At 38.4% G+C, this 18,469-nt stretch overlaps 1 protein-coding gene across 1 annotated transcript in view; it reads left to right on the top strand.

Annotated features, from left to right (window-relative positions):
• The window catches only part of COL25A1 (collagen type XXV alpha 1 chain), a gene marked incomplete at its 5' end in the record, with an annotated part of 325,700 nt that overhangs the window by 244,979 nt on the left and 62,252 nt on the right, over nt 1-18,469 (top strand). Inside the window, 4 exons of the mRNA XM_035888891.1 lie at nt 1,884-1,928; nt 12,522-12,575; nt 14,139-14,165; nt 16,528-16,572. Coding sequence (XP_035744784.1) covers nt 1,884-1,928; nt 12,522-12,575; nt 14,139-14,165; nt 16,528-16,572 — 171 coding nt within the window. The remainder of the gene's footprint in view (nt 1-1,883; nt 1,929-12,521; nt 12,576-14,138; nt 14,166-16,527; nt 16,573-18,469) is intronic.

Here is an 18,469-nt window from a genome sequence, read left to right as displayed (position 1 = left end):
CAAAGCTGTACTGAAGTTGCCATTATAAAACTATACCCTAAGACTCAGGGAGGACAGTGTTTCACACGTACAGCATTAGCAAAGCCCATGTGCTGATGAGCTTTTGCATACTTACAGGCTGTCCAGGGAGGTTGCGGAATCTCCTTCTTTGGAGATATTCAAAGCCCACCTGGATGATGTCCTGTGCAACCTGTTCTGGGTCAACCTGCTTTAGCAGGGGGGTTGGACTGGATGATCTCCGGAGGTCCCTTCCAACCCTTGCCGTTCTGTGATTCTGTGACACCTGATAAACTTTACTTGGCATGGTAGAATCAGGTTTATTTACACTTTCTAACATCCTATGTCTCATAAGAAATATCAGCAGCTATCAAAGACTGTCACTGAGTGGAGGAACAGTTACGAATAAGATAGTTTATTGAAGCTGATGATTTAATTCCTTCCTGACCTTTGTCTTCTAGTTTTCTGGAAAAATTATACAAAGATGTGAAAATGTTCACTAGGGCCCTTTGCAGTGGCTGGCAGTCATGACCATGCATCCAGCAAAACGAGGCAACAGAAATGCCAAAGTGGAAGCTTTGGGAGTAAGGGGAGAGCATTCTGGGTCATGGAGAAATGCTGGGATGCCAGGGTATTATTTCTTACTGACTTGCAGCTCTGCCCAGAGCTGGAGCCTCCTGGGCATTCAAATGTTGGAGATTTTTTGAGGCCCTCATGGGTTGCTTCCTTTTCTTGTTTCACAGGATTTCTCAACTCTATTCACTGAAAAACATGTGCATCCATTTTGGGTACATTCCCTTTGGGTGTTGGTGTCCTGTGACAAAACCATTTCTAGTGAAACCTCTAACCAATATGAATAGAGGGGGAAATGTCATGCACTGATTCTTGGGATGCAGAGACAGCAGGGCATGAAGGGATTCACAGGTTGCTTATTTGTTTTAGGGGTCTTGGAAAACTGCACATTTCACTGTTGACAAAGCCTCTGTCTTTACCAGTCCCCTGGCCTCTTTTTACTGTGCCAGCCTTTCAAATAGCTATCATGTTGCTGTATCCTATTAAGGTGTTTTTAAATGAAAAATAAAAATAATGCTTTCATTTTCCTTGCTGAGTAACACCATTCTTATATAAAAAGAGGAGAACGCTGTGTAAGCCCATGCAGTTTTCCTGCTTTCCTCATACCTCGGGTTTCCACTGAACATCCGTACCAACAGTCACACAAGTTCCTTCAAAAAACATTGTCCATCCTGCAGAAACTTATCGTGTAAGAACTTTGCAGAAAGATCCCTCTGATGTCACAAGTCAATGCTGATATTTTGTTTTCCTTCTTTGCCTGTTCCTTGTGTTTGGCCTGTTTCGGCTTTTAAATGTTGATTGCAGTAATACTGATGCAATTCAAAAGGGAATCTGTAATTTGCACTGTCAGGCTGAATTGTTGCAGATTTTCTTTTAAAAGCCTTAAAATAGATTGGCGCTACCAGTTACTGAGCTTGAAGCATCCCTCTTAAAGCATTAATGGTTTTGTTCAGGTGCTACGTTCGATTGTGTAGAATCAGTCTCAAAGTTTATCAAGAGCATTAAATGGAATTGTGTTTTAATTATTACACTTCTTGTGAACAACATTACAACGCAACCATCAGCTTGAAGCTTTTTTCTGGAAGAGGCCATACAGTCGGACAGTCATTAAAATGTGCACCATAAGAACATGTCTAATTAGTATAAAAAGTCAACTGAAAAGAGAGCTGAGCTCAGATAAAAATTAGGTTCTGAAAAACTTACTGCAGTTACAATAAGCAAGCATTCACCATCATTTCTAAGTACTGTATTAAGAGATGAAAGGTTTCATGACATGTTTAATTTACTAAACATTGACGTCTGTTTCCCACCAGGGTTCTGTCGGAGTGCCTGGTGTTCCAGGGAGAGACGGACAAGTGGTGAGTCACTGAATTTGTCAGTACTGCCATTGCTTATGTAGCTGATTAAAGCTACTTAGGGATTGTTCACATGAGCAATATGCAACCTTACAGCCAGAGCTGTGTTTTCAAATTGGCTTCATGGAAGAGACCGTGCAATCTGGTTTGTGCTCTGAAGTAATTTTTCCTAGTTTTACTTGAACAGGCAGCAAATGTAATTAATTAAGCTGTGAGTCTAATGTTCAGATTTGATGATGACTGATAGGTTCCAGAGAGAAATGCGTATTAGGGGTTAGTAACTTTAGACAGAATAGTTATTACAAACTATCATTACAGACAGTATATATATTACAAACTAAGTTTTTCTGCAGATTTTTTTTTACTTTTTGTTAACTCAGTCCCTTGATACAAATGCTTACGTTGATATTGGGTATTTATACAGTGCTAATACATTGTTAATGTAACCTACAAATAGAGAATAAAAAGGGACTGGAAACACAGGTGGAGATTAATGTGAAATTGAAGTTGGGGACAACTTGTTCTTGAACACAACTGGAAGGAAATGCTAACTCAGGCAAGTCAGTGTAATCTTTCAGTGCCATCACCATAGCCAACTTGTCGTTAGAACAGCCCTTCATAAGGTGGGGTCGCAGTAAAGCAGCAGGGCTGTTTCACAGCATTGCTAAGGTTTGTTGGCAAATCTGGGTGGTGAAGTTTAAATAATATCACTCCCTGACTGTAAACAGTATTATCCATCTGTTGTTCTCACAAGCACTAACATTCCTAGTGAACTTCAAAAGCACTTGCAGGGAATACCAAAAGGAAAATGTATGATATAGGTTGTTCACTGCATTTAAGCAGCAATAGATGGTAGGGTATAAAGATCATATTATACAATCCATTCTTCTGCCTCCTTCCCCAAAAGCCCTAGGAATAAAAATGCTAAGATGTTTCAGATAATTTAATTTTACTTCCTCTTTCCTAACAAAAAGGATGTATTGTTTCTAATAGCATAATATACCATATTAGACCTATGTTTTGACAGTGGTTATAAGAAATGATGTAATAATCAGTTATTTCGCTTTAGCGATACTGATAGTGCTAGGAACCTATTTTTAAAATACTCAGAGTATTACGACTACTGTGGAACAACAATAGAAAAGATATTTAGAATTAGTTATAGATAGCACACAAGAAATGATAAGAAAATATTATGAAGCAAATTTGCATTAAGACCTGAGATTTTTTTCCTTCATGTTTTATAGCTGCATTCAGCGGCAACGTGAATAGTAGACAGTACTTGGCAACACAGACACTGTTGCTGTACGTAATTCAAGTGATTTCTGTGACCAAAGTATGAGTGAAAAGCCAGTGAAGGCACACTTTGTTGCATGATTTTCTTTAGATCTGCAGGAAGACGTAAGAAGACTGGACAGGGTCAAGTTGCAAACCACATTGAATAGAAATGATGATTCATATTTTATCCAAGAGCGTTACTTTTATTAGCATCATCGTACAAACTCTAGCCAGCAATCTTCACTCAAATAAGCACAAAAAATGGATGTCGATGAAATAAGTCAGATGTGCAAAACTTGTCTGATCATTAAAGTGTCATTTGGGGAGATGTGGAATTTTTTTTAAGCCGTATTGGCAAAGTTGTTGTATGTCTATTTTTAGGAGGCCACATAGACTTACCTGCAGTCATGTTTCGTGGGGAAGAAAAGAAATATGCAATTGCCTTTGATTAAGGAAAAATGCAAAAACATTTTTAATGCTGTTCATCAACATTAAAATGTGCTTTAAAAACAGATCCTAATGTTTTCAATTTATGGTTTTATGTTTATTTGATTTATTTCAATATTTATGGCATCTAAAACTTTGAAGACATTCCTAAATTATTGCCACTTTAATAAAGATGTCAGCATATTTTTAGTGTAGCTGGACTATTTTACTTTTGACCTCTAAGAAAAAAATTAATTAATTACTAAACTAAAGTCTAGGTACCAAGACAAAAACCATACAGAAAAAAATGAAATGTGGTCACATTCTTTTGCTTGTTTTCACAATTGCTGGTTGATACTGACTGGCAAGCACTTCCTTATGAGCAGAAAGTATATTATTTTCATATAATACTAAGCAGATGAAAGTTGAATGTTGATATCCCTTTTAATAAATAGATAACAAATTCTGTTTGCTTGGAAATAGTGATAAAGTTGAACTGAAGCAGCTTTTATGTAAAGCTAGAATGTATTGTGCAACCTAGGACTCCCATACTAATATTTTGCTACCAAAAGGTCCATTCTTCCAATTTCTATGGAAAAAACAGATTCTCAGCACAGTGTGACACAGAAGATATTGAAGACCAGAGTAGTAATTTTAAGAGTTGGGCTGTACTATGAGCTGGCTGCTGGCACTCCTGGCTTTGTTCATACAGATTCATGTTGATTTGCAGAATAGTTGAACTCGACTTGAATGTGCGATGCAAGTCATCCCCTTTTGAGAAGTTACGTAGTTAAAAGGCTTTATAAAAGCCTTACTGTCTGGGTAGCCTTTTAATCAATGAGCTCGCTCTGTCAAACAGCAGCATGTGCAGTGCACTAAGTTCCAAGTTAATATTTGTTCTTAGTTTAAAAGGCAGTGAGTGTTAAGCGCTTGCTTAAAATTAAGCGTGTGTGTGAATGCTTTCTTCATCTGGATGATGAAATGTCTTTCAGCCGATGAATGTCAGCAGTGAATTAGCTTTGCTCTCCCCTTAAGTGGTTGAATAATACAGAGTTAGGTCATCTCCATCTTATATGTGTCTCTGTAATTTTCCTTTTCCTTTCCCTTCACCTCTTCTTTAATTGAAATAGTGGGTTATGGGAGACGATTGACAAGTCTGACCAATAGGTCTGGGAATGAGATCATAAATTCTGAGTGCACTTAGAACAATTTTCTAATCCCTTAACATATGAACCACTTCTCTTAGACAATCTCTGGATATTAGAGTAAGTGTAATTTTACACAACCCACATGTTTTTCCAGGACTGTTAACTAGTAGATTTTTCTTGTCTTAAGAGTAGCAGCAAAATCATTCCCACATTTTTTTCTTTTAGGCCAAATCCAATGAAACATTACAGGTAGTCTTGCAAGGGCATTTACATTCTGTGTTCCTACATTTGGGAAACTGTAGCCACACTCTGCTTATCTTGTTGAGAACAGTAACTGGAAAGGTGCTGCCTAATAATACCTGCACCTAGAGAGAGTGTTGTTCTTCGATAGACAGAAGCCTTCTGAGATAGCGAGGAGAGTCTTTCTGAATGCTCCCTTTCCTTTGCAGATTGTTGTGCAAGTTGCCTGTAGCAGTTTGCTTCCTAGCAAGATGCTATGGGAGATAACTTTCCCTTTCTTCATCCCTGGCCAGAGGTCCTCAGGCACTCAAATAGTACAAAAAAGGATTACACCTGCATGGATATATGAAGTTGCAGTGATCTAGGGATATCAGATCCCTACATTAATCATGTTGAAATGGCCATAAAGGGGTTCTTGGAAAGTTCAGCTATGCAAGTATAGAATACGTATTCTGGTATTTGTTAAGTGGTAGTGATTTGATAAGGACTCCCAGTGACGACAGCAACAACACAAGGAGAAAAGGGGAGGTTCCTTAAGTAAGGATTGCATTTGGCCTGAAGGCACCCGGTTTCTGGAATCTGTGCAACTTACTCTCTTTGTTTTAAACAGGATTTTGTCTGGAGTGTGTAAAGTCCTCACTCTATAATTCCATGGAACAATTTTTCTTCTGTAGTACTTGGTATTTTTCGGGGTTTTTGTAAGAGTATATTGAGAACAGAATGTGTGATCAGGATAGATCCCTTCATTTCAAATTATTTCAATAGTTTGACAATAGCAATTTGATAAACCTCAGAGGAATTTCCTTCTTATCAGTAGACTTAGCATCTGGATGCACACATTTCTTACTGCTTTCTTCATGCTTCTTAGTACTCTAATTTTACATGTATTTCCCCATCAGTGTGTACTGTACTATGTAGAGACACATTTTGAAAGTAGCATTATCACATTTCTTTGGAGAAACGAGGAAGGGTATGTGTGTACTAACGTTTTTTCAAATAAAGAAGTATAAAGGAAGGAAACGTTAAATGTAGTTCGCAAATTCTCAGACAGGTTTGCAGGCCAGCTGAGTCTTGTTGAAGAGTCTTTCCACTTAATTTCAGCTGGTGAGTGGGCCAGGAGAGATTTCCAGTCCTTAAACAAACAATTGTAAGTTATTTCTGAGGAGGGTGAAAAGCAAGTTGAAAGGAGGTAATTCAACCCTGGCTTGAAATGGAAATCACAGTAACATGTCTATGAAAACACTTTTTTCCCTTCTGTCCTCGTTTATGTATTTTAGAGTAAAACTAGACTGGATTGGAGTTGGGGGCCTCTTTTATTTCCTTATCCGTACAATTGATTACATTCTAGTGACTGCAAAATATAGCAATACTGACAGCCTTTCTTCTCAGGGCGAGGTGGATATCAACCACCTGGTACGGAGAATTACACATCTCACCAAAACCAAACCTATTTCAGAACAGCAACCTCCAGGCTGTATTTCTGTTACAAACAAGAGAAGCTGGGGCCTCCAGCCACGTTCTTTTTAGCTGATTAATTCTGGATATGAAGGTATATGCCTCCAGGGCACAGAGCACTCTCGTAAGGAGAAGCATGCTTTCAACTGCCTTGACTCCTTTGATATGGACTCCAGTGGGTGATACATTTTCAGACCTGTTCTGAAGTAGGTTTTATGAATTTCTATTGACAGGTTTTTTTCATATTAGCAGCAGAGCCCAAGCAGTGCTCTACACATCTGAGTGCTCATCAACTTAAGATTCACTTCCGTGTAAGCATTAAGACTGCCCCTACCATGAGAGTATCTGAGGAAATTACTACACCTATTTGTTGAGCAGGGTGCTGAAGGATGTTCTTTGCCCAAATTCAGGAAAGACAGAGACAGACCATCAATGTTAATACAGTTATATAGTTAATATAGGCTTGACAGTGCCAGGACTTGAACCAAGGTGTTCTGGTGTGCTGTCCAAAGGAACATCCTTCTGGTTATTCTTTGAATGATCTGAAACTCCTGAATTGAATAGCTGGGTTGGGTGTATTCTTGGCATGTTGTCATTTTGTTTGCCCTGGTAATTGATAGTAATTGAAAAAAAAAAAATCCAAACATTTCTGAGTCTCAGAGATTTTTGTTGAAGCCAGTTCTGGAAATTAACAGAAGGTTTTGAATAGCTAATGGTGATCTTCTACATAACTTGTTCAGTCATGCTTTGACATTGCAGTTTGCTGATGGAACAGTCTCCTTTCAATTCATTGCAGTAGTGACGGTAATTCAAGTTTGTTAGAGTGCTACTACTTTTGAGGAACTGAACTGCCTGTCCTCTCATCAGGGCATTTGGGGTTAGCATGCGGAACTTAATTGGTGTTAATGGGACCTCCCCATCCACAGGTTAGCTGCTGTAACATGTTAAAGACTTTCCTGTTATTGACAGCAAACACAACATTGCAGCGGATCTGTTTGAAAATGCACCATCATTATTCCACTGATGGGGACCCTGCAATTTCTCTATAGCTTATAAACAACAGCAAAAAAATCCCACTGTGTCTGCAGTATTCTTCTGTCTAAGCAATCATCAAATAAATTACTGGAACATTTATGCTCCTGCTGAGTTAAGCTGTATGATTTTGGGTAAGTGAAAGAACAATAGCACATTTTCTGGAAATTTTTATTTCTACCATTCTGAGACCATTTGTGAATTCAGCAACTGGATCTGAATAAATTTGGATGCTGATGGTGACTAACTGGGGACTTAAGTGCTTACAAAGTTTCTAGTGGCAGTGTCCTTTTCTGTAGTAGACAAGAGTCTAGAGAATTACCTTCTAGTACTACATAGTTTTTACATGAAAATTAGGAAAAGGCAGCTTTTCTAGCATTTTCTAATATTTTATAGTCTATTTATGTAGTGGGTCATGTCATGAAAACAGAGTCCTTCTGGGGTTGGTCCAGTTACTCAAAGGCAAGAGAAAACAACTTTATATGAAACAGAAATTAAAGGCTACCTGAAGAGTATTTCTGGTGCAATATTTGCAGATTAGGGTATGACATTGGTGCATCTTGTAGTTCTGTTACTGCTTTTACAAGTACAGCAAAACTGTGGTAGACAGTATACGCCTATAAGATGGTGCTGGTACCACAGCATCCTGCTAGACTATTTCTCTGTCAGTCACGGTGTCAGTTAAGCCCCACGTTGCTGAGGCAGTAGGTGGAAATCATAGCCCATCTCAATGTCAGTAGGGAGAATTGATTTTTGTTATGGTACATCATGGCTGTCCCACGTGATGTTCATTGCACAGCTTCTGTGGTGTGGTCTAGCTGAGATAAGAATGCAGGAGAGGGACAGAAAGCGCTAGTTACAATTCCTTTAAACTGAGTACTGAGACACTTCCTACCTCCCCACAGCATCTTCCCTGCAGTCCATCCCTTTCAGGGAAAGTTCAAAGGGGATACTCTGAGGGTGGCTTCACACAATTTCTCCGAGCCTTGCATCTTTTTCTTGAGTGAGGGTGCAGCATGGCCTTCATTATAATTTTAATTGGGATCATGGGTTGCATTTTACATAGGCACTAGAAAGTTTTAGAACATGTTGTGTTTTAGTGATTCCAGTCCCTCAGTCCCTGAGTGATGATTTCTCAGGACTTCATGACTGCAGAAATACAAGCTATGAGCTAAAGTCAGATGTACTATAGACAAAGTTACTCTTTAAGTGGAAAGAAACACTGGTGAGGCCTCACTTGGAGTACTGTGTCTGGTTGTGTGCTCCTCAGTACAAGAGAGACATGGACATACTGGAGAGAGTCCAACAAAGGACCTTGAAGATGGGTAAGGGACTGGAGCATCTCTCCTATGAGGAAAGTCTGAGAGAGATGAGGCTGTTCAGCCTAGAGAAGAGAAGGCTCAGGGGGAATCTCATCAACAACTGAAGGGAAGGTGCAAAGAGGATGGGCCAAGCACCTTTCAGTTGTGCCCAGTGACAGGACCAGAGGCAGTGGGCACAAACTGAAACACAGGAGGTTCCCTCTGAACATCAAGAAACTCTTTACTGTGAGGATGACTGAGCACTGGCACAGGTTGCCCAGGGAGACTGTAGAGTCTCCATCCTTGGAGACACTTAAAAGCCATCTGTGCATGGTCCTAGGCAGCCTGCTGTAGGTGACCCTGCTTAAGCAGATGATCTCCAGAGGTGCCTTTCAACCTCAACCATGCTGTGATTCTGTGAAAAGAAAAAAAAAAAATGCTGCCTCGATTTTAAAGCTAGATGATGTGCAGAAGACAATTGCTTCTGCTGTCAAACACCTTTGCTGTCACTGCTATTAAAGAGAGACTGCAATATGAGTCAGGAAAGACATTAGCCATGGCCTGGTGAATGTAAAAAAATATGTGAGATTAAGGATCTAGTTTTATAGCTTCTTTCATTTTACCAAGTTGAAAAGCAGTCTGATTGAAATTATTGCATCAGATGACATGGCTGAACGTCTAGCCTTCCCTTGCGTGCATCACTGCTTGAAACAGCAGTGTAACTGTCTTCAGCCTTTTAAAGGGCAGCTGTACTTTTTGTTCATCTCCAGAACACTAACTTGTAGGGCTGAAACATACAGCATTTTGCACTCCAGTTTTAATATACGCTTTGATTAATAAATAAAGAAAAGTAAATAAGTGGAAGGAAAGTAATTAACTATACTTCCTAACAGAAGTATTTTAAACTATTTTCATGCCAAGAATCAAGATCATCTTTTGGGACCAATACTCCTAAAATAGCACAGTATTTTAGCGTATAGCAAGGGAAGAGCCATCAATCTACTCTCCTTCAAAATGTTAACTTCTGTTTTGCTTCATAGCTACTTTTGGAATTTCCTAACTGATCAGAGGTCTGTCAAGGCTTTGCTCATTTTGAGGTTTGGTTTTGGGGGTGAGGGGGTAATTTTTGTGGTTTGATTTTTATTTTTTTTTTTGGTTGGTTGTTTTTTTATGCTAAGCTTTAGTGGAATTGTTAGAATATCTGCACATAAAACCAGACTCTGTCATGCCTGCAAGAGATGCAGTGTGATAAAGGGAGGCTCCCAGGCACAAAGCTCGTTTTGCTGTGCACTGGGTATGTTCACCAGGGGTAGAATATAGAGCAGTTTATGTAGTGTATGTTTTTATTTCACCTTATTGCTCCCTGATTCCTTGTATGGACAAGAAAATAGGGTTCTAAAATAGTAAAAGGAATATTGTAGGTATGACAGAAAATTATTTTAGCCCCTGTTTTTCTGGCCATTAGAAACAGGAGGATAATCACTTCAAAAGCATAAAGCCACAAGGTCATTTCTGTGCTATCATTCTAGGTTTGCCGTCAATCTTTCCCATTCCCAGAGCTAATTTCTGCTGTGATAATGCCTCTGACTAGTACTTTCAGTGCCAGAAGTGTAGTGTTGGCCATAGGAAAGTCACATATAGGTCAGAAATGAGACTGCTGACATGAATAGGGATTTATTACGACTAGGTGACAGCCTAAGGTTTTCACTTTTTTCCAAAGAAAGTAAGATAATTCTTTTGTCCCATTTTTGCAGTCTCCTTTTTGTCGTAGTAGTAGCTTTCTGCATTCACAGCACTGACATGTAAACCTGGGAGGAAAGTGCAAACTTGGGACTTCAACCCTTTGAGTAGAGATTTAAGCCCTTGAAAGTGTCAGCCGACAGCAGCTGTTTTAAAATGAAGGGGACAGACACAAACTTGTTTAGGGTATGGGGATAAGGAGAAACAAGTGCATATTCATTGGTCCCTTCTGCTTCATTTTGTCAACTGCAGTTTTCTTCAAGTGCCTTTTAGGTCAATCCTTTAGGACACTTAGGCCTAATCTCCAACAGCTTCAAATCCTGACCACTCACATATCGAATGCCTGTGCTTCTATAATCAGCCTTAAGTCTAGTGTAGTACAAAGGAGCCTTGAAAAAGGGCTGACTCAAACAGCTATTTAATTCCCTGTGATTTTAATGGTACCTAACACTTTTTCTCTGCCTTGGAAAATACCTCACTAGAGTTTCGCTAGAACCTCGATGGGTTTGGTTTATATTTTGAAATAGTCCAACTCTTGAAGAAACTGAAATGTAATTGATGAGCCTGTTACCTAATTTAGAAATGGAATGGAGCCTGCTTTCATGGAGAATCAGAGTTTATATACAACTATGATTAAAATGTGACTGTGGAAGTGAGAAAGAAAAAAATCCTTTCTTAATGGAAGGCTTTTATGGAGAATTTGAAGATATGTTGTTGTATTTGGAACAAGTCTTTATCTTATCTGCTCTGTAACTTTTGAGTAGAGGGTTGGTTCATCATGTCTACTAAGTTTGAATGCTGTATGAAAAATTTCCACTGAGTTCCTGATGTGAATTACTGTTTCTAATTTGATTGTTATGTTAGTTATTGTATTTAACTTCTTTACACATTTTTATACATCTACATAGCAAAGGGCTTATAGAAGAACCTACCTGTAGGCTTTTTCAAATCTTTTTTTGGATGTTATTTGATGTGCTTTGCCATCCCAGAAGTGCAATGCAGTTTTGTACAGGAGGGTTACCAAAGCAGACAGGTATTGTGAAATTGAGGCATGGTTCTGCAGAAGGTTTTACATCATTAGCCATCACCCCTAGTTGTTTTACAATAAAGTCTAGCCATTGCTTTACGATTTTACCTAAAATAAATAATATATGTGTTTTTTCCATAAATCTGGGAAATAAACACTAGGAAATGTCTTTAAGGGTTTGTTTAGGGTTCGGGGGTTTTTTTGTTTGATTGGGTTTTTTTGTTTTTAAATTTGGGGGAAGAAAAGAGGTTTGTAAATAATTGTTATTTGTTGGTTGACTTACGAAAATTATTTATGACTCCTTGAACTACGGAAGAATATATATACTATCCATTAAACATACCCAAAATTTGGATCATTGATGTAGTGCTGAAAATTTTTAAATCTTTTAAATCTACTTTCCAGCCAGTGGTATAAGAGTATGAAAGATGGATGAGTGAGTTATATTTAAAAAATTTAAAAGCTGCCTATTCTTCCAAACTCTTCCATTTCTGGAACGGGTCCTTCTCATTTTTCTTCATTATCTGCCTTCCACATGAGACCAGAAGTACAAATGTCAAAATCATTTAAGATAAGCCTTTCTTGCAGTATTTCTAAGTTGTAGAGAAGAGGAAATCATTGGCAGTCTTGCTGGGTAGACTATGCTCTTAAGGTTAATTGGCCAGCTTTTCAGAATCAGAAGTCACAATTCTATTTTCTGTTTAGTTTGACACCTGTGTATTTCCATCATCTTTGGTGGAATTATTTCTTATCTCTGCAGGAGTTAATTAGAGTTAATCCACCCTGCCTGATGAAATAAGGCATTTTAGTGCCCAACTGTGGAGTACATATTCACAGAATCCTTTAAAGTTTTATCATTGCTTACCCAATATGAGACAGTAGGTGAAATGTTGTTAATGTACTTCATTGTGTCTTTCTGAACCCCACCTTTTGTTTTCTTTGCCTTTAGGGTGAACCTGGTTTGCCTGGCATAGCCGGGGAGAAGGGAGCAACAGGACTTAAGGTTGGTATTGAAAACAGATTAAAAACAGAAGCACACGCTATGTGAGTGCATGTACAGATGACTGTCATGCTTTCCAACTTGGGTTTATATTCTGACTGGCTTTTAATGATCTGCCCCCTCCAGTGACCAGTGCTGTAAGAGGCTTTACACATTTCACCGTAAAGAAGCATATTCTTCTGCTGTGCATGTATAATTCCAGTCAGTGGCACTGACGCGTATGCATCCACTGCCAAGTGAATGCATTATGCCTGCAAGTGTTTGGGAATTTGGGGACCTTTTTAGAAAGGCTTTGTTTATGCTCCTTACAATGTGTTTTAGGCTTCTTTTCAAGAACTACTGTGGTCAGTTCTTTGACGAATGGCAGGGTTAAGTCTTTGAGGGCTGATCCTGCTATTATGGAAGTTAGCAACTAGCCTCATTAGGAGCATGTCTCTGCCTGTATTTGTTACATCAGATTGTCTCTTTGCACTTATTTTATTGTTAAATAATTTGTTCTGCTGTTTTAATATTGAACAAGAGAAATAGAACATAAAGCTTATGATAACTTCATTTAAAAGAAAGCTTGCCATGTCCGAGATGATGGGATCTGTGGGCCTCTTGGAATGGGTAATGCTAAATTCTAATCCCATCAGCTGTGAGCGTGCGTCTTTGGTGCACATGTGCTCCTCAGCTGATTCTGTGCATCACACTTCTGCTGACAGCCACACAGGGCAGGCTCTTTACATTTACTGACTGGCTGCTTGTCCATCAGGAATGAAAACAAACCATTTGGGAGCATGACCTTTTCTTAATTTGTATACAGAAGAAGCCAAATTATAGCAGTTGATGCTTAATTTGTATTCACAGCTGTACTCTTTGAGTTGCCTAGCGACTGCCAGCCATCAGGAGGGGCAAAGATGAGCCAGGGTGCAGTTCAGAGCCAGAAATGCAGAGATGAGTTGTCAGGGTCAGCCTGGTGTGCAGAAATGCATTTTGCCATTGAGGCAATTCTCAAGGAAGTTATAATTTTGAAAAATAATGTCTATAAGCCATCTTTTTGTTACAGAGAACGTAAGGAGTACCGAAGGCTCTTTGCTCTGAATCAGTTATGAACTAGTTCAAGACACTTAAGGCTTTTTGTCTCTCCTGAGGAGCCTTCTGGGCCATTAACAGAATTATAAGCCTTTTCCTTCACATTCAACCTTTGGATTTTTCCTTTGTTCATTCCCAAAATAAGGAGAACCACATGTAGGAGTCACCTAGGTCCTGGCAGGCCACTTCACAAAGACACATGCCTGTTTGTCAGGGTTTAATCTAGGACAAAATGGGGGGAAAAAGTCTTTACATGCAAATCTTTAAGCTTTTAAAATTACATTGAAGATTTATTGTCTGTTGAGTTCTATTAAATTTACATATTTTATTTTTTATTGAAGAGTTTCTTGTTGGATTTTATCATCTGAGACAATGTCATCAGTTGGGACATAATTGTTAGTAATTGACATACTAATGATAGTCATACTAACACTTTGATTTTTTGCTTGTATTAGTAACTTACAATTTCTTTGCCCCAATTATTTTCATCAGGGTGACCCTGGAGAAAGAGGAGAAAAGGTGAGACGTGTTTCTCTTCCTTTGTGGTGGTTCTGTTTTGGAGAACTGCCAGTCCACTGATCCAGAGTTTAAAAAGAAATAAATACAGCTATTACCTAGAACTTGTGCGGCATTGTGCAGCCTTTACGAGTGTCAAATAATACCTGCTAATGGAAGTTACTGATCTGTGATTGCTGCAGTGGGATTAGCTACAGAGAGCAGTGGTCATGTGTTAAAGGCTGCACAGTTGAGCAAATGTGCAACTAATCCTAACTGTGATTAGTCTCAGAAAAAGATGAGCCTGTCTGAATAAATGAGAGATCCACACATTTCTCATAACTTGGTTTCGCTGCTCTGTCACCTGGGCAGAGTAAAACAATTAGGTAACAGAGTGATAACTACATAGACTCCAAAGGATATGTGGTAACCAGCTCTCCGCATACCAAAAGTAGAGTCCTCCGTTCTTGCTTGGATCAGTTTAAGCAAGAACAAGGGAATCTGCCCCAGTGCTTTCAGGCTATAGACTGTCTGGAGAGGTACTGGCAGCACAGATGATACGCTAACAGGGCTCTGACTTGCAGTGAGTTAGCGAGGAGCTACTTCTCTGATGTCCACAGTCACGCCAAGACAAGACGAGGGGGCAGAACAAGCTCCACACTGCAAAACGTGGGTGTAATCCTGCTCTTCCAGGGAGAGTGGCCGGTAGGAGCACCCATGTGAGAGCACACACTGAGAGTCAAGCTTCTGCATCTGCACAAGTGCAGTTTGAGTAATGGTGTAAGCCTTATTTTGAGTAGGAATCTGTACACAGCCTGATCTTCTACAAGTACACTGAGACAAATTTTAAAAAAGTAAGTTGCTTGTATTCAGTGCAATGTGTTCTTGGAAATGTTCATCCATGTCTTTGCAGCTGCAATTGAATTTCACTTCCAGATCTGTGTAAATCCATGTAACAGCAGCTGGAAGCATGCTTTGCAAAGGCAATTCATTTCACATTTTGAAAAGCACATCATAAAAATAATCCAAAAGAATCTTGAAAGTATATACCCCACATGTAGAAATATGTAACTGGGAATCTCTTTTCATGAAATCATTACTTTGGTTAAAATTATATTTGAAGAACTTCAATAATCCTTTGTCTTCAGACACAAAAGGAATAACTATACATTTTAACATATACTGAGTTTCTATTACTTAAAATCGTGATATTTTTCCATAGTCATCCTTTGTCTTTTCCTAAAAAATGTAATTATAAATAACCTCATGTCGAATGAACTTGGGATGACATTCATAACAGTTACTGTTTCATGTTTCCATGTTTCATCAAGCCCTTAATTAAAGTTCTGCTAGATTGTTAGCTAGTTCCCATTGTGTCAGTGACTGTGATATAAAAAATGGTCTCTGTTGTAAGAAGTCCTCTGAACGGAGTTTTACATTAAGATTTTCAGAGCAATATGACAGATACTGAATAAATATTGTTATTTGAATACTACTATTGGTTATCTGACCAAGACCTACTAGAATGTTTTTTAGCCTACTTAGACTCAACATTCATCAATAATTTTGGCTTTTCAAATATTTCTCACACTTCACATGAACCTCAAGTCCCACAGAAATTTTTGTCCTGTAGTCTCATATATAACAAAGACTTTTTGGAGTAGTCTGGACTTAACTATATGGCTATGTGACTATAAATGGAAATTGGGTCTTTTTGTAGATAAATATTTTGAAATTTTTCTTTACAAAGTTGTTTTTAAAGTAGAAAATGTCCACCCAGCCATGAAAAAGTGTTATCTGAACATCACTTTTTTTAACAATAAACAATGCATAGAATTTATGTAGCGATAACAGTAATTTTGGTGGCTCCTTGGAGGAATGGCATTCAGTGAGGTTTTTCTAGTTTGTCAGTCATTCATGAAGGACTTCAGACTCAGAGAATATATGCCGTAAGTTACGTGAGAATCTAATAAAAGGTATTGGAACTGTGTAACTGTCACCTGAATATGATTAGATGCATTTAGGAAATGTCTCTGTGTTGGAAAAAACTCCATACTTACTTGTAATTTCAAAATGCTGAATCACCATGAAATCATTCCTTCATTGCTAAACCACAGTGGACTGGGGAAGTCTGTAGACTACACCGACAGGAAGATAGTTATTTGATAGCTTGTGGGTTTTTTGGAGGACCTGTGAAAGGGATTACAGTTATAGTGAAGACTATGTTAAGACATAACAGCTACATAAACCATGCTTCCTGATCATATCATAGGGAGATTGACTACCTGATTAACAAAATTAGCTTGCTAATGATGTTGGAATGCTGACATTTCTCTGCGTGCTGTGTGCTTACATAAAATCATTAAAATATAATGTGTATTTATAGGGTGATGCTGGAGAAAATGGACCGAAGGGTGACACAGGAGAAAAGGTACACTACTTATTAGTAGAGAAGAAAATGCATGCTTTAGGCATGCTTACAGTATAACCAGCTAATGAAAATAATAATTTGATCAAAAAAAAAATGCATTTTAAGCTGGTTTTTTTTTTTTAAAGATGCTGAGTGATTTGACTGAGCTCATTTTTATGAACGGCAGAAAAAAATGTCACTGTTGTGTCTAATTAAGCATAAAATTTCTGACTTTATACAGCAGCAACTTTAGTACAGGATACATCAGCATGTCTCTAATTAGCAGTCCTTCTGAAATTTGCATCATACGGAAACTTTGGTCACAACCTGCCAGCCTGTTGGAACTAGGTCTGCTGGGTTATAGCTGTTCCTGATATATCCTTTTATGTTTCCCCTTCTCTGTTGCCCTCAAAGAGAGGAACCAAACCAAAATGGGACAAAAAAATATGGTGTTGTGATAGGTAATTTCCCTCCAAATGGCTGGACAATTGAGAGTTGAAGACAAAAATTACATTTTAAATCTTTTTTCCAGATGACATCAGCAATAACCTCACTTAGTACCTTGTTAGTTCATTGTTGCAAAGTACCAATGTGTCGTAGAAGTCACTAAAGAGTGGACATTGTTAAAATTTTATTTTACTTAGTTTTGATTTATTTTATGTGAGACTCATGCTGTATCACTGCAAAAAAAAATTGAACTCGAGTTTTAAAATGTGCTTTACTTACACAAGTCATAGTCTTTAGCAGTCAGAGGAAAGCCCATGCTGCATAGGAAGAAGGGTCAGTCACAATGACCTCTTCTGGCCATCACTTTGGAACTCATATGCTTCTGTAAACATTCATTTTAGTGACTACACTTGGGCAGAAGCATAAAAATTTTTTCTTGTATTCCTATATGTATAATTGCTTAACCAACTCATATCAGTTTAGTGCAAGGAGAAATTTATGATGGATTTATCAAGCTGGTGAGGAATGCATGCAAATCTCTCAGGTCCTATCATTTGGGTACAGTAAAGCTATGCTTTCAAGAACACGAGGATTTTATGGGGCATATTCTAAAATCAGCAGTTAAAACTAAACGTTAGATTTAAGAATAGTCAAGTTATTTGATTCCCAAAATTCATTTAAATAATACTTCAGCTGCAGTCATGCTTATTAACCCAAATGAAAGTCTTAAGAACCTTATTTAGTTACTTACACAATGTATGCTGGTAACACCATCCTGATCCACTTTTGTGTAATTCAAGAACATAATCTTTTAGCAAGTATGAGATTGTTGTTCAGATAGATAGTCCTGCAACAAGCAAACGGGAAGTTAATCTCTCTGGGAAGCCTAGTGCAGCTTCACTTTTTGCTTTTCCTACTTTATTGACTGTTTGAGCGAGCTTGCATCCACTAGAATGCCCATCCTGTACTGTGGTCGGCTGTGTGCACATCGCCCTGCTTGGGATCTTGTTTAAGGAAAGAAAAAGTTCTCTCCCTCCTTCAGTGGGAAATTCTTTCTCCCCAAGTATAATGTTTTAAATATTTCTGTGTGAGCTTTCAGCAGTTTGGCAGTCTAGCTGGGAAAGTATAGGTCATCGGGAGACTTCTTGTATTGCTGTATCTAATGAAATTTCAATAAACTTGGTGAACTTCGTAATACAGAAGTCTCCCATCTCTTCCAAGTTTCATGTAAGTCTCAGAGGTGGTGATTTGGGAATATATGCCGTTTGTGTGGTGTGCACTGCTTTAACGGTAACAAGCTAGAATCCACTCCATGAATTTTTACAAGAAGAACTGTGACTTAGTTGACTTTTATTATTTTGCCTCCATTTTCCCTGCCTGCAAGACAAATCTGCCACCCAGAAAAGAAGATCCAGATCTTATAGAGGAGCTGCAGCGTAATGTTTCCGATAGATAGCTCTGCAAACAGCAC

Source organism: Egretta garzetta, unplaced genomic scaffold (genome assembly GCF_000687185.1).
Source record: "Egretta garzetta isolate BGI_Z169 unplaced genomic scaffold, ASM68718v1 scaffold41, whole genome shotgun sequence".
NCBI lineage: Eukaryota > Metazoa > Chordata > Aves > Pelecaniformes > Ardeidae > Egretta > Egretta garzetta.
The sequence above is the reverse complement of the archived record's forward strand: the minus strand, read 5'-3'. Positions and strand labels throughout refer to the sequence as shown.